At 36.2% G+C, this 22962-nt stretch overlaps 1 protein-coding gene across 1 annotated transcript; it reads right to left on the bottom strand.

The window, feature by feature from the left end:
• Positions 1–3558: 3558 nt before the first annotated feature.
• On the bottom strand, positions 3559–21806 carry LOC139360987 (eukaryotic translation initiation factor 1A, Y-chromosomal). Its single transcript, XM_071089482.1, has 7 exons — positions 21643–21806; positions 17956–18039; positions 14963–15066; positions 13216–13266; positions 9369–9450; positions 7877–7968; positions 3559–5156 (listed from the first exon to the last, which is right to left on the bottom strand). The coding sequence occupies exons 1-7, from the start codon at positions 21656–21658 to the stop codon at positions 5151–5153; spliced, it is 435 nt and encodes a 144-aa protein (XP_070945583.1). The 5' UTR covers positions 21659–21806; the 3' UTR covers positions 3559–5150.
• Between the last annotated feature and the right edge of the window lie 1156 nt (positions 21807–22962).

Genomic DNA, 22962 nt, shown 5'->3' with positions numbered 1-22962 from the left:
TTGCTCCTAACAGTCTCTAATAATTTTCTGTAGTTCTCTTCAGTGATAATTTTGTTTCTGATTTTGTTTCTTCCTGTCTCCTTTATTTTATTTATTATTAAATGTTAACTTTCAGATATAAAAGTTCAGGTGCAGATTTGTTACATAAGAATATCATGGAGTGCTGTTTTGTAAGTACAAATCCCATCATCCCAGGTGGGTAGCATAGTTCCCAGTAAGTAGCTTTCAATCCCCTCCCCAACCTCTCATTTCTAGTCATCTAGTTTTTATCGTTCCTCTATTTATGCCAATGTGTGCTCAATGCTTAACTTCTACTTGTGAGAAAATGTGGCATTTAGTTTTCTGTATCTGCATTAATTTGATTAGGATTATGACTTCTAGTTCCATCCATATTGCTGCAAAGAATATGATTTCACTGTTTTTATGGCTGCATAGTGTTTCACAGCATACATACAGCATATTTTCTTTATCCTGTTTACCACTGATGGCCACCAAGGTTGATTCTATGTTTTTGCTATTGTGAATAGCAGTGAGTACGTATGAGTGCATTTGTCTTTTTGGTAGAGTAATTTATTTGCTATTGAGTATACACCTATTAATGGGCTTGCTGGGTTGAATGGTAGCTCAGTTTTGAGTTCTTTTGGAAATTTCCAAACTGCTCTCCACAGTGGTTGGACTAATTTATATTATCACCAATAGGGTGTAAGTGTTTCCTTTTCTCCATGGCCTTGCCAGCCTCTGTTGGCTTTTGACTTATTGATAACGGCCATTCAGACTGGTGTCAGTTGATATCTCATTGTGGTTTTGATTTGCATTTCTGTGATGATTAGTGATGCTGAACAACTTTTTATGTATTTGTTAACCACCTGTACATCTTATAAAAAGTGTTAATGACCTTTGCCCATTTTTTTAAAATGAGGCTTTCCCTTGTTGATTCATTTCACTTTACTGTGCGCTCTGGATGCTAAGCCTTTGTTGGATGTATAGTTTGTAAATATTTTCAACCATTCTGTAGGTTTTTTGCTCTGTTGACAATTTCTTTTGCCATGCGTCTTTTAGTTTAATTTCACTTGCCTGTATTTGTTTTGTTGTTGCAATTGCTAAATGTAACCTAGCCCAAAATTATTTGCCAAAATTGATGTCAAGGAGAGTATTCCTAGCTTGTCGTTCAGAATTTAACTTTTAATTTTGGGGAGTAGTACACACAAGGTGCACACATTAATGGGTTGACATATCTTGACACAGCCATGAAATGCATAATAGCAAATGGCATATCCATCACCTCAAGCATTTAGCCTTCGTGCTAAAATTTTTCTATTCCTTTATTTAAGTGTCATTAATTTTGACTAGTTTTTAGTTATTTGTTAAAAATACAATTATTTTCAGCTATACTCATTCAATTGTGGTAGCATATACTAGATAATATTCACTAATTCTAAATAGCATTGGTATCCATTAATCATGCCCCTTTTCTCACACCCTTACCAGCCTGTTCCCCACCGTTCTATGCTCTATTTACATGAGATCAATTGTTTCAACTTATAGCTCCGACACAGGTGAGACCATGCGAAGTTTTTCTGTATGTACCCAACTCATTTCACTTAACATAATAAAATCTAGTTCCATCTCGGTTGTTACAAGTTCCAGGATCTAATTATTTTTTTAGCTAAATAGAAATCTGTTCTGCATTGTAGCACATTTCTTTATCCATTCTTCTGTTGATGACCACTGAGGCAGTTTCAAAATCTTGGCTATTATGAATAGTGGGGCCTCACAACACTGACCAGTTGCCCTAGCCTACTGTGGCTGACCTAGTATCCAAGATGCAAGACAAAGTCTCTTCTACTTTTTAAAATTCTCTCCTTAAGTGGAAATAAGGGGTATCTTTTAGAGCCATGAGCTGCGTTGCCTGGGGTTCAGGGAGGGATGGTCAAAGCACTCCCTCAGCCAACCCAGTTGTTGTCTCATGTGATCCTCAAGTTCACTGGTTTTCAGCCTAGCCTAGCACTAGGACTTGTCTTGGATTTGCAGTTTTTGTGGCCCAGGTTACCTTTTAGGATTATGTAGGTCACCAGAGCATTTTGCCTTCTGGTTGGCCAGAACTCAAGTTCTGACTGCTGGAATGGGCAATTCCTCTCTGGTTAGGGCTGGTCTAGATGTTCCCTTCATAGACAGGCATCAGCTGAGTTAAGCAGTTTTGCTTTCCAATGTGGTAAGACAGCACTGAGTTAAATGCAAAGTCTCACAATCACTGTGTTCTCCCTCTCACTAGCACAAATTATCTTGCCATACCAGACGGCCACTGCTGGGGGGTGGGATAGGGGTGGTGTCTGTAATTCAAGACTGTCTTTCTTGCTCTCTTTAGTTCCATTTCCAGCAGTATTAATTTAAAAGTAGGTACTGTGAGAGCTCGCCAGATTTTTCGTTTCATTTTTGAGATAGTTATTAAATTTGGTGTTCCTGTGGTGGCAAAAATAAGTGGAACCTTCCATTCAGCAATCTTGCTCCACAACAGGAGAAATACTCTCTTCCAGAATTTTTAGTGTGGTGTTACATTTAAATCTTTAATCCATCTTTTTTTTTTTTTTCCAGACAGCTTTCCCATATTGAAGACTTAATTGTTGTATATGGTGAAAGACAGGGGTCCAGCTTTAATATTCTGCATATGACAAGCCAGTTATTCCAGCATCATTCATTGAATAAGTCCTTTCCCCATTTGTTGTCCTTATCAAAGATCACATGATTGTGCATGGCTTTACTTCTGAGTTTTCTAATTTATTATATTTGTCTATGTGTCTGTTTCTGTGCAAGTACCAAGGTGTTCTGGTTACTGTGCTTTTGTAGTATTGTTTGAAGTCAGACAGTGTGAAGCCTGAAGTTTTGTTCCTTTGCTTTGGATTGTTTAGCTATTTGGGTACTTTTTTGTTTCTACATGAATTTTTTATTTTTATTTTTTCTCCTAGTTCTTTGAAGAATGAATGGTAGTTTGATTTAAAAATTGCTTTCAGCACTATAGCCATTTTTTACAATATTGATTTTTCCAGTTCAATAGCATGAAACGTTTACGTCATCTCTGATTTCTTTTGACAGTGTTTTATCTCCTTTTAGGAATCTTCCACCTCTCTGGTTAGGTGTATTCCTCTTTTATTTGTGGTTAAGTGGTATTATTGCATACACTGTGAGCTTCTATTTCTTATTCTTAGATTTAACAATGTGCCAACATTGTGGCCTTAGATTTTGAATCCAGAGTTTTTCACATTGAAGAAATAAAATGGCAAGATTTTAAGAAGCCATAGGAAATTTTTCTCTCTCTCATATATATTTGTTACTAAAACCATGTGATGACAGATTCCCTTTATATTTTCATTACTGAAAAATTTTCAGAACAAATGTTTCACAAACTAACTGAAGACTATCCTATTAAAATTATGTAAGATTTAACAGTTCCCAATGAACTCTTAACAAGTCCAGCCTTTATATTCACCTTAGAACTTTAAGAAAACTTTAATATGGAAGATTATGATATAAATTCTTAATAGTATGTATACAAAAAAATAAAAATAAAAACCAGTGTGCACAATGAAATGCAGTAACAACATAAAGCTAGGCCAAAAATATACTGAACTTTTCTTTTTTGAGACAGAGTCTTGCTCTGCTGCCCAGCCTGGAGTGTAGTGCCACAATCTTGGCTCATTGCAAGCTCTGCCTCCTGGGTTCACACCATTCTCCTGCCTCAGCCTCCTGAGTAGCTGGGACTACAGGCACCTGCCACCAGGCCTGGCTAATTTGTATTTTTAGCAGAGATGGGGTTTCACTGTGTTAGCCAGGATGGTCTGAATATCCTTTGTGATCCATGCGCCTCGGCCTCCCAAAGTGCTGGGATTACAGGGGTGAGCTACCACCCCTGGCTACACATTGTCTTTTTTTTTATTACATTACTTGTTGTGGCTCTTCCATTCAGGTAACAAACAATTTTTTTTTTTTTTTTTTTTTTTAAGACAGAGTCCCACTCTGTTGCCCAGGCAGGAGTGCAGTGGTGAGATCTCGGATCATTGTAACCTCTGCCTCCCCGGGTTTAAGCGATTCTCCTGCCTTAGGCTCCTGAGCAGCTGGGAATACAGGCATGCACTACCATGTCCCACTAATTTCTGTATTTTTAGTAGAGATGAAGTTTTCCTATGTTGGTCAGGCTGATCTTGAATGCCTGACCTCAGATGAACTGCCCACGTTGGCCTCCCACAGTGTTGGGATTACAGGTGTGAACTACTGAACCTAGGTTGAAACTATCTTTTCATTCAGTATGGTTGCCTCCTCCTATGGCAGTTTAGAGACAGTATGAGAATGGCTCAGTTTAGAGAATTTATTATGAAATTAGTTCTTCATTTATACATTGTAATTCACTTGTTCATCAAAGGCAAAACAGTGGGTTACAATGAATAACTTTTGAAAACAAAATGGCATCCTAGTATTTCCAATGTTAAGATAATTGGTTGCCATCTATTGTTCAATTTCTGCAACTCTTAATCTTACACATTCTGAATTACTACTCAAAACTGCCACACTTTAAAAACTGTGTTGGACATATTCTTTTTCCTTAATAACTAGTGCACAAAGGACAAAAACAATTTATAAACTATCAATGTTACTATAACAATATATATGGTTAGATATATACAAAAAATGTCAATTTTTTTCTGATTCTAAATGGAGATTTCTGTATTCAAATTTTATCAGAAACCTTACGAGAACATGTAAGTAACTGAAACATACAGAAAGAGTACAAACAGATTAGCTGGAAGTAGGGCTTATTAGAACCCAGCATGATTATAAGGCAGAAATGTATTCAAAATATCCAATTACTTGAAGTTATTAGAGTAGGAAAGGCATTCATTTATTTCTTTTAATGGTAAATATTATGGTCTTTTATTCCTAAGTTCCATTACATCGAAACAATAAAGTATTAACATTTAACAAGATAATTCAGGGTCATCAGCTTCCAAAGAAATAAATACTTTAAAACATTGAAAATAAATCAGTTTGCTTTCAGAAATACACACTGAATGAATTTCTCTTCTTAACTGATGATGGCCAAAATCCCAACTGTAGAACAATCCTCAGAAAACTTGTCATGTAAAAACACTCAGTTCAATTTAGATCTGTAATTGAAAAGAACATCATCAGATACATAGGAAGATAACTCTTATTACAACATTCTACTGCATATAAAGACTCCCAATGGTAAAGTGTGAAGTAAATCGTTTTGAACTGAGTATTCTTTATATTAGATTTTTCTTATTTTCTTATGTTACCACTAAATCTTTATGCTTTTTCACAATGTCACTGTATATCATGTATCAGAACATTTTTGAAGTTTTGCATCTCCTTACTACCTTTTTTGGTAGTAATTACAGATCTTATGTTCTGGGGGTGTACACAGACAAAATACATGTAATTCCTTTAAGAATGAGATAAATATAGTCTCAATCAAATTCTGAGTCCATTTAATCACAGAGGTAAAACCAGAACTACAAATCTTCTACAGTGTTCTCTTATAATAAGCAAAAGAAACTCTTATAAATACTCAACAGAAACTAAACTTTCTTTAATAGCCACTGTCTTTACATCCCTTCCCCCGGTATCCTACTCATCCTAATTCCAAAGGAAATGGCATAAATATAAGAAGTTTCTCCCCACAACACCCTGAGAAAAATCTTAGCCATGTTTAGATCCTTATTCTAACATCTGTGTATATAGCTTTGTGTTCCTGTATGCAGTCTGGATAGCTTCTCTGAATTTTCCAAAGAGGCCTCCAAGGCCACCAACTGTGGAAATGTTCAGATTTGCCCTTAATCTACAACACAATATTTATGCTTTTAGATATTGCAACATGAAGTATATGCCAATTCTGTTTAATCCCCAGAAAAACCTCTGGCTCAAGGTCCCCAAAGGGAGGTACATGAAGAAAATATTAGAATGTGAAAGGAAAATATCTTGGGTCCCCAACATTACTAAGAAAAAAGGTGGAAACTGCTTAAGGCAACCCAGCCTCCCATTTTATTCAAAGTTATCCTTTTGCTCATTGAGTTAGATGCATATCTGACTGCCTCCTTTAGAAAGGCTAAGAAAATGCCCCCCCTTTCCAAACTGAACCAACAGTACTTCTCACACATACTGACTGATGTCTCATGTCTCCTGTAAGATGCACAAAACCAAGCTGTGCCCCAAACACCTTGGGTACATGTCCTCAGGGCTTCCCAAAGCTGTGTCATGGGTGCGTCCTCAACACTGGCAAAATCAACTTTCTAAATTAACTGAGACCTGTCTCAGATTTCCTGGGATCACAAGAACAATGGATTTTTCATCCCTTTTCATTTTCTCCTTTTGAGTATACTTTAAAATTTATATTACATTAGAGTAGTGTTAAAACTCAGAAACAACTCCAAAGAAAAAAAATTAAAAATTTTATAAATATAGAATACTTTATGTTGTAAAAATTTATAAATGCATATATACAATACAATTATGGACTCAGTTTATTTTCTTTAACTCAAAGTGTAAGTAATAGTTTGAAAATGTGCCAAAATATAAGGTGTAATATCAGATGAATAAAGGATGGGTGTGATAGATGAGAAAAACTGTAAATTGTGTAATCTTGTTGGTGAGTATATGAATGTTTACAAATAAATTTAAAAATCCTTCTATTCCTCTGAACAGTTTCAACACAACCTTAATAAACATGTTGGTAAAAGAAAAGCTGTAGAGAACCCTGATGTAGTACAGTGGTATTCAACGAAGTGTGACCATCAGTAGTGCCTGTTTTAGACTTTCCGAAGTTTAGCCTTTATAATTTTTTTTTTTTTTGAGGTAGAGTCTCGCTCTGTTGCCCAGGCTGGAGTGCGGTGATGCAATCTTGGCTCACTGCAACCTCTGTCTCCTGGGTTCAAGCGATTATCCTGCCTCAGTCTCCTGAGTAGCAGGGATTATAGGCATGCATTACCATGCCTGTCTAATTTTTGTATTTTTAGTAGAGACGAAGTTTCACCATGTTGGTCAGGCTGCTCTTAAACACCTTACCTTGTGATCTGCCCACATCTCCCAAAGTGCTGGGATTACAGGTCTTTGTAAGTGCTGAGCCACTGTGCTCTGCCAGACTTTGTTTTTTTTAAAAGCTCCAGTAATTGCACAGCTTACATCAAGAACAACTGCTTTAGGTATTCTATAATTTCTTCTTAGTATCTAATTAATCATAACTTTTGGGTGTGGTATATACAGGCGGTTTCTAAACATTTTTATTATAGGGATATTGACAAAAAAGCCTAAGCCCAAATGAAGTATAAGCTATACCAATCAATTCCATATCCAATACACACACATTCTGTCTCTCTCTCTGTCTCTGAGAGAGGAAAGAAAAATTAAGGTGAATTTAATTTCAATACACTTAACTGAAAAAGCAAGTTGAAGCATTTATTGCTTTGCGAACTGCGATGCTTTGTTACTAGGAAAAGCAATCACTTCCACAAAACAAGCACAAGCTAACTCCAAAACAACAGTCTGGCCAGTATAAATTGATGCTCAACCTTGTAATTCTATTACATGCCCTGGCAACAGGCCTTCCATTTCAACAAGGCTTTCAAGTATGTCATAATTTTCAATGCTGCATCAAACTGGTTCAAACAAGATTCTTCTTTTTAACATATTAAGCATTTCTCTTAATAGAGGACATGTTTTCAAAACTATTTCTTTAGACACTCTTACTTAACTTTGATTATGAAGTGCCTACTGCCAAAGCTAAAATTGATTTTTGCAGTAAAGAATATCCCAAAGGACTGTGAAGTTTATAGATAAAACAAAAAACCTATTAGGTTTATCTACTTACATCATCAATGTCTTCATCGTCATCTCCAATATCATCAAATTGGATTTCATCATCATCTCCAGGACCAAATGTGTCTGTTTCATTGATTTTAGCTAAAGGTAAAACAACAAACAAACAATCATGTATTATATACATGATTATATAATAAATATTTTATCTGTAATTCCAGCACTTCGGGAGGCCAACGTGGGCAGATCACTGGAGATCAGGAGTTTGAGACCAGCCTGGCCAACATTGTGAAAACTGGTCTCAATTAAAAATAAAAAAAAAAATATTAACCGGATGTGGTGGCAAATGCCTGTAGTCTCAGAGGGGAAGGAAGGAAAATAGTTTGAACACGGGAGGCGGAGAATGCAGTGAGCTGAGATGGTGCCAATGCACTCCTGCCTGGGTGACAAAAAACAAAGAACGAATGTGCTGTAGTGTGCTGTATTTTTCTTTTTTTTTTTTTTAAGGTATTTTTAATTCTCACTTAGCACATATACAAAAGGTATTTTAAGTATGGTAGGCAGACTCTGATTATATCAGCTCAATAGCCAAATATTTCCAGGTAGCCTTCAAAAAGGATTTGAGCACAGGATAACAACTTATTCTCAAGATATATAAAATTCTCTTGAAATTACAACAGCTAGTTAACCAATTATTTAAACAGACTTATCAAATCAGTGAGAAATACTGGGTTAAATCACAATCATGCTTATCCCTAAGCAATAAAAGTGAAAAAAGGAGGTGCTAGCCGAACTCCCAGTTATTTCAGCACTTCCTGAAATGTCAATAATTTCATCAGGATCTTCATGTTTATATAAAAATCTTGTTTTCATAAAATGCAATGTGATAAATAATGAAAAGAGCTGCCAAGTAAAATATATAGGCTTTAAAACAGTGTATATTCTCTTTGACGGTGTCATGAGGGACTTATTGCAATCTTGTCAAGTTTTCTGTAGTAAGTATGCATTGTGTTTGCCTTTAAGAAAAAGAAAACACAATTATTTGTTAAAAATAATCTCAGTTACAACTTTGCTAAGATGAACTGAATACTTTTTATCTATAAGAATCAAACATTAGTATTACATTTGTTGCCTATGCTTAAATGAAAACTGCCAGTCTTGAGAATTGTTTAGAAAAACACCATAAAAAAGTATTCATTTGACAGATCTTATATACAAATCCAGAGCTTACGACAGATCTTATATACAAACCCAGAGCTTATGAATTCATAAACTCATCACTAAAGGAACTTTCCTAATTCATAATTTCTTTATTAGAGATTTTTACTGTCAAGTTCACAATGTCTTTATTAGAGATTTCCAGTTATTAATACTTTTGCAAAGTATTATAAGTTTACTGAAGTATAGGCAAGATTACTTATAAAAAACTTTTAAGTATACACTAAAACAGTATGAAACACAAGAGTTCTGCGGATATACCTTCACCTAAATACCAACAAACATTAACACCAAATAACAAGGAGAAAAAATCATTTTGATATTACCATGCTCTGGAAGCTCGCCATATGCCTTCAGGCTTCTAGCTTCATCTGCATTGTACTTTAAAATTACATCAGCTTTGTTATCCTTAGAAATAAACAAATAACTTTAAAAACGTCGTTTATCAAAATATCACTTGTTTCACAAATTACTTTCAAATTGAACACATCTAAAAAATTCCCACCTACTGTTAGTTACAAACTTTCCTGCTTTCCTTTGCCTACCCCAATACCCTTTAGAAAAATATTCTTGAGTCTTTAGGAAGTGGCTTATGTTCATTAGTAAAAAATGATTAACAGCTTAGAAAAGATTGTAGAGATTTCACTTTAATAAAAGCACAAAAGGCAAGCACAGTGCTTTTATTTACTATTCCCTTTTAATTACAAGTCTCTTGGATAAAAACAAAAGACTTATTCAAAAAAATTGTAATATAAAACTTTTTAGGTCAAACACTGCAATTCAAAACTAAAAATGGACTAAAGAATAATGATGTTAAAAAAAGTAATACACTTTTCTAGGCTGAACGTGGTAGCTCGCGCCTATAATCCTAGCTCTTGGGGAGGCCGAGGCCGATGGACCATGAGGTCAGGAGATGGAGACCATCCTGGCTAACACAGTGAAACCCCGTCTCTACTAAAAATACAAAATATTAGCTAGGCATGGTGGCAGGCATCTGTAGTACCAGCTACTCAGGAGGCTGAGGCAGGAGAATGGCATGAACCCGGGAGGCTCAGCTTGCAGTGAGCCAAGATTAAGCCACTTCACTCCAGCCTGGGCAACAGTGAGACTCCATAAAACAAACAAACAAAACAGTAATAAATTTTTCTAAGTATCAATTCTTAGTATCTATCAGAATTGTCTATGGAACTTGAAAAATAGCTTGATTTTAAAAATAGATACCTACTTCCTTAAGAGTGAAAGTAGAACTGCCTGGGGTGTAGTACATGAATGCATATTTTTAAAAGCTTTTCTGGGTGAGTGTTTCTAATGCAAACACCAAGAACCACTTTCCTAAGATGTTCACACTTCCTCAATTGAAAGTATTTTATCCAACTTGGAGTAAGGAGGGTTCTGATTGCTTACAATTTACAATCTAAGTAAGATGTAAACTAAAGTGATCTGGCAAAAAGGCAGTATGAAATAGAACACTTTTCAAACCATATGTGCAAACCAGATTTTGTTAAATTGATGATTAGAATAACATAATGTTCATAAAAATAATATTTTAAATACACAGTACAACTTTTTAGTTTGATATATGAAGAAGAAACAAAGTCAATGTGTAATTAAGTCTATCAAAATAAACGCCTTCCTGCAGTGATTGCAGGTATGGCAGAATACGCACTTGCTAAAATTTGTTCCTTCATAAAAGAAATGAGAACACTGACATAAATGGTCAAAATCCATATATCAGAAATCTGAAAATTAACCAAATGAATGCAATAAACACTAAGGAGCATTTATGCAAGAAATATAGGTGAATCTTACTAAGAAAAAGCAGTGTGGCCTATTTCCATTCCTCATCTCAGTTTAATAAAAACCAACAGCATAGCAGCTACTGAAAAGCACAGAGCAAGTCTGAAGTTCTTTGGTAACATCATTCTACAGAGAATTTCGTGGCAGTTCCTGGAAACTCCCATTTTAAGAGTTTTTCTTTAACTCATTTGATTCAGAGCTTATTCACTGTGGTTTACCACACAGGACTTTTGTAGAAAAAACAACCTGTGGCAAATATTTTTTTTTGAGACGGAGTCACTCTGTTACCCAGGCTGGAGTGCAGTGGCGCAATCTCAGCTCACTGCAAGCTCCGCCTCCAAGGTTCATGTCATTCTCCTGCCTCAGTCTCCCAAGTAGCTGGGACTATAGATGCCTGCCACCGCGCCCAGATAATTTTTTGTATTTTTAGTAGAGATGGGGTTTCACCTTGTTAGCCAGGATGGTCTTGATCTCCTGACCTCCTGATCCGCCTGCCTCGGCCTCCCAAAGTGCTGGAATCTGTGGCAATTTTTTAACATGCCTTAAGTGGTAATACTAGTTGGGACAAATAACCAAAAATCTTGGAAAAGCTTTGGAATGAGATATCCATAGGAAATTTGTAAAGTCTAACATACTTCTGGCAAATCTTAAAGGCCAAATATGTGTACAGGGTAGTGCACACGATAAAGAAAGACATAGGAAAGCCCTAATATTACCCAACTGAACTTCAGATCCTGCACAGCAAGAAATGAAGACTAAGGAAGAGGTGTCAGTTGACTGACATTGGCTGAATGTTGAAAGTATTCCTCTAAATGTACAAGATTCCTCTTTAAATGATTAAAATCTTGCTCATTTTAATGAAATCTTAATTGAAACATGAACTGCCCACTAAACTAACCAACTATTCAATGGCCAAAGAATTAGTTCAGAAAAGTCACCAAACAAGCAGTACCAACAACAACGCTGAGAGGTAGGAATCTGATTTCTAGAACTGCTATGTTGTAGTTAAAATGTTCAGCTTAAAAAAAAAAAGAGAGAGACGTAAAAAAGTGACTCAAACACAGGGGGAAAAAAAAATACTATTCCTGAGGAATCCCAGAAGTTGGACTTGGTTTATCTGAGAGATTATAAACATATTTAAAGACTTAAAAAGAAATCCTGTCTAAAAATGTTAAGAAAATTATGAAAATGGTATTTCACTAAACAGAAAGTCAATAAAGACACTGAAGTCATGCAAAAAGTAGAAATTCTCAAGATGAAAAGTAGAGTAACTTCAATATGCCACTTACAGTAATGAAAAGAATCAGACAAAAGATCAACAGAAGACTTGAACATTATAAACCAACTACATTTAACAGATGACTACAGAAAACTCTACCTAATATTAAGAGAATAAAAATATAGACATAGGAGTACTTTTTCAATGTGGTTAAGCAATGGTGATGAGTTCCATGGATAGAAATCAAATGTATTTTACAGACCTATAGCATGTAAACAGTTTCAACACTGGAGATTAAACAGTTACCCCACCACTGTCTTTGTTATATACTGCTCACTTTAAATTTATAGCCTGTACTTTACAACAGTTTGTACCGTAACTACTTGTTAAAGTACGCATATCTTAACTTTACACTACCAAACTATAAAACTTTTAAAGGAGAACCAACTTACTCAACTGCATCAACTAGACTTGTGGTTTCCCAGATGTGGATTTCAAGAACTTTAAATTTCAAAATATTAATATTAAAAATAATATTAGGTAAATGAGTCTCCAGATTACTAAATTTTCCTTTGCCAAATTAGAACACTAATAAAAATTACTACCTTATATATTATCTTTCTCATTTAAAAAAAGGTTATTAAAATATATATTTAAAAAGTAAACAAACAATTGTGTTCCATGAAGAACATCCTAACTATGTTATCTTCTAATTTGACTTCAGAGCATTGAAACTTCAGCCTGCACCAATACTATTTCACAGACTGGCATTTGGGAACTACAATGTCTGAAATACCTCGCTGAATGCCTGAAACACCATTGGCCTTTAAATGGATTAGGACAGAATGTTCTACAGTACTTGCCCAAGCCTGCAAGAAAATATTTACTGCACATTAGCAATGAAAACAAAGAATTAAAAAATTTACATCTTTCCACAAAAATACATATACCCTTAACTATCTGTGAGAATTATTTCAAATTTGAAAAATACTATAGTCTTAAACACAACTGGCCCTAAACAAATGATGACGGCAGGCAGAATGGTGAGAAATCATCCTGGGCTGGAACGGGTCAAAGATGCTAGTATATAGTACCTTCCAAACATTAACAACTGCTTAAATACAAAGTCACAACACAAATTTAAATGTTATTTTTACCTGATAGTCTCGTAGACCAACCAATATAATGTCTGAAGTATTTATCCAAACCTGTAAGACATTTACTGCAGATTATTTTAAAAATAAAAACTTTCATTAAATTTTTAATTTAATAAAAATCAAAAGAAAAAAATGTTTAGTGAATCTTGCCACAAAACAGGTATACTATTCACCTAGTTTGAAAAAATAATAAATTAATTAGATGCCAGGAGAGGTGTCTCATGCCTATATCAGCACTCTGGGAGGCTAAGCCAGGAGGATTACTTGAGTGCAGGAGCTTGAGAACAACCTAGGCAATGTAGAGAGGCCTAGACAACACAGTGAGACCTTACCTCAAAAATTAAAAATAAATTAGGAAAAAAACACTGTAATATGTATATGTAGTATAGTTGTATGCAGTACATAGTTAAGGTACGGCATGAAAAAACTACGGTATCCAGTTGAGTTTGTTAAAATTTTCTTACTTAGAAAGTTAAAAAAATATATAACAATTTTATCTCAATTACTCAAGAGTTTAAACTGCCAAAAGATCCTTTGTCTCAGAAATTGAGAGACATGTAATTGTCCAAAATACAGATATGTCTACATAAAATGACTAAAAAGCACCCAATTTACATAAATACAGCCCCGTTCTTGTCTTAATGTTTGTGTTCCTCAAAAGATTTATGGTGAAATTTGAATCCCCAAGGTGATGGTACTAGGAGGTTGGACCTTTGCGAGGTGATTACATGATGGGGGCTAATCACTCAATAATGGAATCTTTGGTTTTAAAAAAGAGGTCCAAGGCAGCTTGTTCATCACTTCTACCATGTGTGGACTAAGCCAGAAGGCACCACATAATAATCAGGAAATGGGTCCTCACCAAATGTTAAATAGATTTCTCTTTCTCCAAAACTATGAGAAATAAAATTTCTGTTTTTTATAATCTACCCAGTCAATGAGCAGCCCAAATGGACTAAGAGAACCCCTAAAAGTGCCACTAATTTGGAAAAGAAAGAATGTTAACATATCAAAAAGATTTTTTATTTTTATTGCTTTCTGAGATAGAGATTCGCTCTATCACCCAGGCTGGAGTGCATTAGCACAATTTTTAGCTTATGGGAACCTTGAACTCCTGGGCTGGGCTCAAGCAATCATCCTGCCTTAGCCTCCTGAGTAGCTGGGACTACAAGTGTATGCTGGCTACTACTTCCACAGAGCTCAGCCAAAAAAAAAGTTATTATTATTTTAATTAAAAATCTGAGTAGTAGAGACTTTTAATCAGTGTAAGTTATAAAACTACCTGATGTGGTATTATAACAAATAGATTGTCTAACATATTCCATATTCCAATTTTCATAGTACCACCTAAAACTATTTCCCCCAATCCAAAACCTAATGAAGGGATATGCACCGATTAATCTCTTTTAATCTAAAGTAAAAAGAAAGATTTTTCATTCTTTCACAGCATTAACATTTAATTGAGTCAAGACCATTTGTGTTATATATTAGATTTGTCTGGTTTCTTCAATACTAAGGTAGACATTTCTGGCAGGAATACAACAGAAGTTAAACAAAGAAATTATTCTTTAAAAGTAAATCTAAAAGTTATCAAAGACTTTTTCTTTATTCACATTGTCACATGGATCATTGTTACATAAATTATTTTGGGAACTCACAAAAATAAATTGCTTGGACCATGTATTTATTTAAAGCAGAGACTTTTTTTTACAGCAAACTTTTATGGAAAAGAAACCCACACACCTACCTTTTTTCTCAATTTCCCTCTGATATGGCATAACCTCTTTACACCATCAAAACACAGTGCTTCCAATCGTCCATTTCCCAACATTTTGATTACCTGAGCATACTCTGAGGAGAGGACATTAAAAAAAGGTTGAGATCTTGTTCAACATTTGTTAAAATGTAATGACTAAAATTTAGCTATTGGGCCAGGTATGGTGGCTCATGGCCGAAATCCCAGCAATTTGGGAGGCCAAGGCAGGTGAATCACCCAAGGTCAGCAGTTCAAGACCAGCCTGGCCAGCATGGTGAAACCTTGTCTCTACTAAAGATAGAAAAATTAGCTCGGTGTGGTGCCAGATGCCTGTAATCCCAGCTACTCAGGAGGCTGAGGCAGGAGAATGGCTTGAACTCAGGAGGCAGAGGTTGCAGGGAGCTGAGATAACACCACTGCACACCAGCCTGGGTGTCAAGATCAAAACTCAACAACAAAATAAATTTACCTGCTAATAAAAGCTTCATTTACTGCTAAATTGGATCAAACTACATACAAAGAAAAACAGCATAAAACAAACAGCAAAAAGCCTGAGTAATTTATTCAGACAGTAGTATTTCAAAATGACACATATTCTAACTTTAGGGAAACCAGGTAATTCTTTATCTGTCAACTTCTACACCTCTCCCAGCTATGCTCATATACTTTAACGCCTTTATATTTAGAGTAAATAAAACACTAAGTCAAGTAACTTGTTCAGGATTACAAATGCCATTTCCAATGCAAGCTATTTCTGCTACTAGAGGTATTTTAATTACCTATTCATTTTGAGTAAGTCAACTGTTGTTGTCATGATTGTACACTCTACTTTTGAACATCAAAGTGGCCCATTTCAAAATATACACTACAATGCTTCATCAACCTCTCACATATGAGCCCTAACTCTATCTTCACTCTCCTTAAACTCAAAAATGACAAAGAGAAATAATAGCTTAACTATTAAAAATTCCTGTTTACTTTAGAATACCTTGGTGAATACTCTAAAGTTCTTAGAAAGTAAGAATGACAGGCCAGGCATGGTTGCTCATGCCTGTAATCCCAGCACTTTGGGAGGCCAAGACAGGTGCAATACCTGAGGTCAGGAGTTTGAGACCAGCCTGGACAACATGGTACAACTTCATCTCTACTAAAAACACAAAAATTAGCTGGGCGCGGTGGCACACACCTCTAATCTCAGCTACTTGGGAGGCCGAGGCAGGAGAAATGCTTGAGCCCAGGAGATGGATGTTGCACTGAGCCATCATGCCACTGCACTCCAGCCTGGCCGACAAAGTGAGACTCTGCCTCAAAAAAAAAAAAAAAAAAAAAAAGAAAGAAAGAAAAAGCTACATTGAGGGGTTATACATGTGGCAACTGCATCCATTTTACAACAATACAGTGAGCTCAGCTTATCACTAAGCACTTTCGAAACATGGAGGAAAACAAAAACAAAATGAGAATGAAAATTAAAAAATCTGTCCTGAAAGTAAAGTCAACGTCTATTAGAAGTGAAAAAGATGAAGGCTAAATAAGTGTCTTTTGCCAGAAAATATGTTTCATATAATTAAAAGATGTTGACTTTTTAGTGGCTTTTATTTAGAACAAAAGTGACTACCAAAAATTCTATAGAAACATACCTAGCTTTTCTTATAAATTATTAAACAATAAATGTATTCATGCTGAAAATAATTGTGAAGAAATCTGAATACAGATTATCAATGAGGTTAGCAGTCTTCACAAAAACCTACCTGTGATGGAACTATTACATATCTAAATTGTAAGTTACATTAATCTACATAGTCATATGTGGTTAGTGGTTACCTACTTGTAACAGCATAGCATAGAAGTAGGTAACAGTATTACATTAAAATTAAATATGGTATAGTAATTCTACTGTAGTTAGTAAAGGAAAAGTGCTTCATCTTATGAGATATATGCTGAAGTATTTAGGGGTAAAGTCTGTAAATTCACGTTACTAATTATCTGTATAAAAATTCAAAATAGTTAGAAAAACATGTATACATGCAGATACTCAGAGATAGAAATAAAGTAAAAGATGTAAAAGGTTAAAACTGGCGATTCTAGGTGAAGAATACATGTAACTTTGTTGTGTACTAATCTCACAAACTTTTCGTAAGCTCATTACTTAAAGAAAAAAAAGAAAAAAAGCAAGTGGCCCAATAAACTTACTTTTTTTTTTTGTATGTTAGTCTATATCTCCTTTATCAATCCAATGGGTTAGTCAATTATTAGGATTGTATGACATTTTATGATTATGCACTAGCGGCATTGAAGAACTTGGGGTTCAAAAAGGTTTTGAGATTTTATCCTCACAAATAACCATGGTCTACATTACTCATTACCAACGTATGGAATATTTAATGATAACAGTCTATGCTTAATTTGCTCTGAACTTTTGGCTTTTTCTTGAGACAGGGTCTTGCTCTGTCACCCAGGCTGAATACAGTGGCACCCTCATAGCTCCCTGCAGCTTGACCTCCTGGGTTTAAACTATCCTCTCCCCTTATCCTCCAGAGAACCTGGGACTCCAGTTGTGTAACACCATGCCCCATTAATTTTTGTTTTGTTTTTCTTTTTTTTTTTTGTAGAGACAGGTTTCTGCCCTGTTGCCCAGGCTGGTCTCAAACTCCTAGCTTCAAGCAAGCCAACCACCTTGCTTTCCAAAGGGCTGGTATTGCAGGCATCAGCTAGATTGTGTTCTTCCACACAAAATACTGAATGTATATTTACAAAAATGCTGCAATCAAATCCTCTATCCAGACTTACTATGTCCAAGAAATCAGTATTTAATGAACAAGTACAGGAGAAATGTAGATGATGAGAAATGAGGGAAAGGAAAATGGAAACATGGGGACAACTGCTCAGGATAATGATTAAGATTCCTTTAGGAGAAAGACTGAAATTTATATCAACAGCAACAACAAAACACATTAATAAAAGAAGCCTAACTTAAAAAGTCTTACCTTGTCCATCCTCTTTAAACACCAGCTCTCTTTTTTCAGATTCATTCTCATTTTTACCCCTGCGCCTGTTTTTACCTCCTTTACCTAATTAAAGAGTAGATAAAAAATTAACTGTAAAAACCTGCATAATATCATATAAACTAAACTATAAAACAAAATAAGGCTTTTGAAGTTGTTTTTGAAACCACTTGCAGGAAAATTAAAAATATATCATTTAAACACATAATAAATGTGTTTAAATTTATTTACATTACATTAACATTAACTCATTAACAGAACCTGTCAAGGTTCTCTTTAAGTCTTTTACCTGATATATATCAATACTATGCTTCTTGAACATTTGTTTGGATACTTCTGAAACAAGAATATATCTTATATAAAGCTATACAATGCTTTCCAAATAAAACCAGGACTTCATTCATTTTCTTCTATAGTATATTTTAACTCCACTCAATAATTTGTCCTCAATATCTTTTCATTTCAATAGCTGTAGATATGGACCAACATTTTAACAGTTAAAGTATATTTAATACTTCAATTTCTTCCAATGTTTCAATATTATTATATTAAGCTGCATTGAATATTATTCTCCAAACAAATTTCATAAATGAACAGAAATAGAATTTCTGGGTTAAAGGTTACATATACACTTCCTTAGACTTTTGATAACTATTTCAAATGCCGTCATGTTTCACTCTATTTTTAAGTTTTTGCTTATTACTAAACACATCCAGAATATTTCCTAGTGAGATTTTCTATTGAATTATCAAGAAATTGGGGTATTTCTCCATAACATTTTATAACCATCAGAGACTGTAAACCAAAATAGCAGCCGCTTCCAAAAGGAGGGAGAAAGGCTACAAATTACAGTAATATAAAGGATCGATTGAAGAATTTGAATAAAAACGTTAACACTGCAAATAGAATAAAATATATATACCTGGCTACCGCAAAGCCAGACATCTAACTTCTTGAATCCACCCACTACCTCTGGGGCAGTCTCCCATTGTTCTGTGCTACTATAAAAGAAATCTGGGCTTCCACAACTTCGTGATTTATCCAGATTCTGATGCCTTCTTAGGGTATGCCAAAACTAAATTTCTACAAAGGAAAACACATTCTGTATTTCCAGCCATTAATTGTGCCTGAACTTAGCTGCGTCAGGACAAAGATCATACCTGCTTTGCTTACTGGGTTTTATAAAAGTTTGGCAGCTTTTCAAATGACTAAATCATGATTAGTTACACATTTGCAAAAGAATGGCAACTTTTAAATTGCATACAGCAATCTCAAAGGTGGGAGCATCTTACTCTAGCTCTTCACAAGTAGGCCAAAGGATGCCCTTTTCCTGATGTGAGGATGGGTTTCTGAGATTTCTGCAAAAAACCAGCTGAATGAGTGCAAAGAAAAAGTAATTCCACATATGGCCCATGCTCATTTACATGTTTATTTGGATAAACCTCACCACAATATTGACAGACATCTGGATTTTCAAATGAAAACAAAAACAAAAATACATGAAAAGCCAAATGAGCAAGTTTTACTTCTATATTAGTAAGTCTCATCTCATAAAACGTAGGGGTCTTCAAAAATATCCTTCAACTAAGTATCCCAGAGGATAACACTGATTTTACACAATAATAAAAACATTCAATTCAGGATGGTGAGTAAATCTTAAAAATAAATTTGGGAGAGGTAACAGAGGACTTTAACGAATCTGTGTTGTAATTCCTAGAGGTATGGATTTCCTGGAGTTCACTGTATTACTATACTTTTTTTTTTTTTTTTTGAGACGGAGTCTTCCTCAGTCGCCAGGCTGGAGTGCAGTGGCGCTCGGCTCACTGCAAGCTCCGCCTCCCGGGTTCACGCCATTCTCCTGCCTCAGCCTCTGGAGTAGCTGGGACTACTAGTAGCCGCCACCACGCCAGGCTAATTTTTTTGTATTTTTATTAGAGACGGGGTTTCACTGTTAGCCAGGATGGTCTGGAGCTCCTGACCTCGTGATCCACCCGCCTCGGCCTCTCAAAGTGCTGGGATTACAGGCATGAGCCATCTCGCCCGGCCACTGTACTTCTTTTATGTGCCTCAGATATGATACAAAAATTTGTTTTCAATTTACCAGAATTAACCAAATCCTGATTATTCTCCTTCTACCGTAATACCATGTAACAGATTCCACTTTAAATTATATTTTAAAAGAATGAGGCTAGGCATGAACATATAACAATTAAAATCGTTTAATATTTTATCTTGCTTTCTTTCTATGACCAACAAATCCATACCTTCTCCTTAAACAAACCCTATGTGTTTTGGTGATACTCTTTACTGAGAACCTTCTTAAGCATCACTCAGTTTAAAAGTTCTACCCTACAAGAATAAAGGAAGCTTTACTATTTTAAGGCTAGAGTCACGTACAGGGATAGCAACATCAACAAAGATTTAATGGACATTCTGCAAAGGGAGATACTGTGATCTTTAGAATCGATAACTTAGAGAACTGAGAATCTCATCACTAGAAATAAAAGTGAGAACATACTTACTGAAGTTGTTCAGTACCATGTGAGAAAATGTTAGTGAAAATCATAAGCCTTTGCTAACTCTAATTAGACTTCTCCCATAATACACTTTTATCCTCGAATAATTTTGCAGTAAAACAAACAAATCTTATACAAACAACTCATTAGTGGGTTTTGGGGAGAGCAAAGAGTAATGTCCAGAAAACAGAGCCCTGTACTGTCACCAAGTACCTCGAATTGTGTGTCGTAACAGCTATAAAGAGAAAATGAAACAGACTCCTTGGTGCCAACAAGCAAGTAAAAAGAAGACAAATTGGTGTGGGTCCCAAGAAGGAATAATCTAAGCAGAGTTTTTGTGTACTAAAAATATGGTCCTCTCCTGTGGAAAATAATACATTTTGTTTCCATCTATAGTTTTCTTCAAGTAATTACAAGGGCATTAAATGTGAGAGATTACCTCAGGTCTATATAAAGGAGAATTTCTTTCAGAAACGACTGAGCAAGAGTTCTGCCGAGGTTAGACCTCCTACTTTGGAAACTGTAAGTAAACTTATTTTCAAGTCTAACCTTGGTGTGAAAGTTTAAACGCTGAATGAAGGGAAGGTTGATGTCTTTACTCCCACGATATTTGTCGGATACGGAAGTTAAAAACTTGCCTAAATATGTAACAATTCTTCTGCAAAAGAATGTTACACTCTATAAGGGGATGGGGTAGAGTAAAATGCCAGAGACGAACCTAAACAAGTTTCAAGGTTTCCCCACTGTTTAATAAGGAAAAAGGAGTATCCTTAGCAATACTTTTAACTGTCCAGATACGTAAATCTTCTAAGTTAAGAACTGCTTCCAGGAAAGTAGCAGGGCAGTTTGCAGATGCCTACTCTGGGAAGCCAGGCCGTCCGGTTAGGGTCCCTCAACCCTCCGCTACCTACACGCCTTCCGTCTGGCGTGAAACAGTAGCAAAAGCCCGCTACCTTCCGAGGCAGGCCCAACAAAAATGGCGTCTCTCCCACCTAATGTGACCAAATCGGGCATTCCCAACTCCTTTCCCCAACAGAGTGCTGGGGGCGCGGTGCCCAGTTCCGCCGGAAGAACAGTTACTGCGGCTTGGAACAGACGTCGGGGTTACCGGCAGAGCAAGCCGAGGTATAGTCCCAGACGTTTACAGCAGTACCTTTATTTTTGGGCATAGCGGTGAAGACAGCCTCGTGGGACCTCTTCCGACTCCTTTCTGGCGGTTACTACTTCTCTAAGAGCAGGCCGACCTAAGATGCCTCAGGTTGGTGCGCACAACAGAGTGGCCACGGAACTCTCTGCTAAACTGCGGACGCACACTTTCTGGCGTCAGCAATAGGCGACGCACCTAATTGCGATATTTTTCCGCGCCTCTCTTCGCCTGAGGCGTGGCCAAATGACTGACACCTAGTAGACCCCATTGGAATACCGGAGAGTTTGGTGCCGGATGAATAAACAGGTAGCGGGGCGGAACTCAAGGTGGAGAAAGTGGAGTCAAGGATGGAACGGGGCGGTTACCTGGTGTCCGCTGCTTTGCTAAAAAAACGCTTTCCAGTTTCACAAGTTAGTGGGTCGTTTAAACACCTAAATTTTAAGAGAGCCGTTACTCTTACACAGTAAGATTGGAGGACTGACTTAGGACAAGACCCTCTATGTTCAGAATGCTTCCTTCCTCCCTCTCTCCCTCCCTCCCTCCCTCCCTATTTAACTTCTTTCCTTCCTTCCCTCCCTCCTTCGGAGTTTCGCTCTTGTTGCCCAGGCTGGAGTGCAGTGGAGCGAACTGCCCGGGTAATTTTTGTATTTTTGGTAGATACAGGGCTTCACCATGTTGGCCAGGGTGGTCTCAAACCCTTGGCCTTGTGATCCATCAGCCTTGGCCTGCCAAATTCTGGGATTGCAGGCGTGAGCCACCGCGCCTGGCCTTTTTTTTTTCAGTCTCTGTCTTCTTTACCTCAGCACCTCACCCTAAACCATGTAAGTACCAAGGCCGCGCCTGGCGCCTAAGATTGCTACCACCCAGCGGAATACTGACAAACAGTAGACGGTAAATATGTATAGGAAATGGAAGGTAAATATACATAGGAAGGGGTGAGACTAAGCATCTGAATCTTACAGTAAATCATGGCTTAACCAAATGTCTCAAATGGACTGCCTGTTGTGAAATTATTTCAAGATAAAATTCCATTTGATTGTGATATGCAAGCATTTGATTTACTGGATTTGTTGTGTGTGCTACTATTGTGTTTAGAATGTTGGTATCTGTGTTAAGATATATTGGCTTGTTTCTTGTGATGACTTTGGCTTTAGGATCAATATAATCCTGGCTTCACAGAGTGAATTGTGTAGGGTCCCTTTTTCTTCTGTGTTTTTGGACACATTTGATGTAAATTCGTTAATTCTTTAAATGGTCCAAGGCCTTAGTTTTGATTATGAATTCGTATTATATTTATTCCCGAGTCAGTTCTGGTAGTTTGTATGT

This window comes from Macaca nemestrina, chromosome Y (genome assembly GCF_043159975.1).
Source record: "Macaca nemestrina isolate mMacNem1 chromosome Y, mMacNem.hap1, whole genome shotgun sequence".
In the NCBI taxonomy this organism is placed as follows: domain Eukaryota; kingdom Metazoa; phylum Chordata; class Mammalia; order Primates; family Cercopithecidae; genus Macaca; species Macaca nemestrina.
This window is presented reverse-complemented; position numbering and strand designations above follow the sequence as displayed.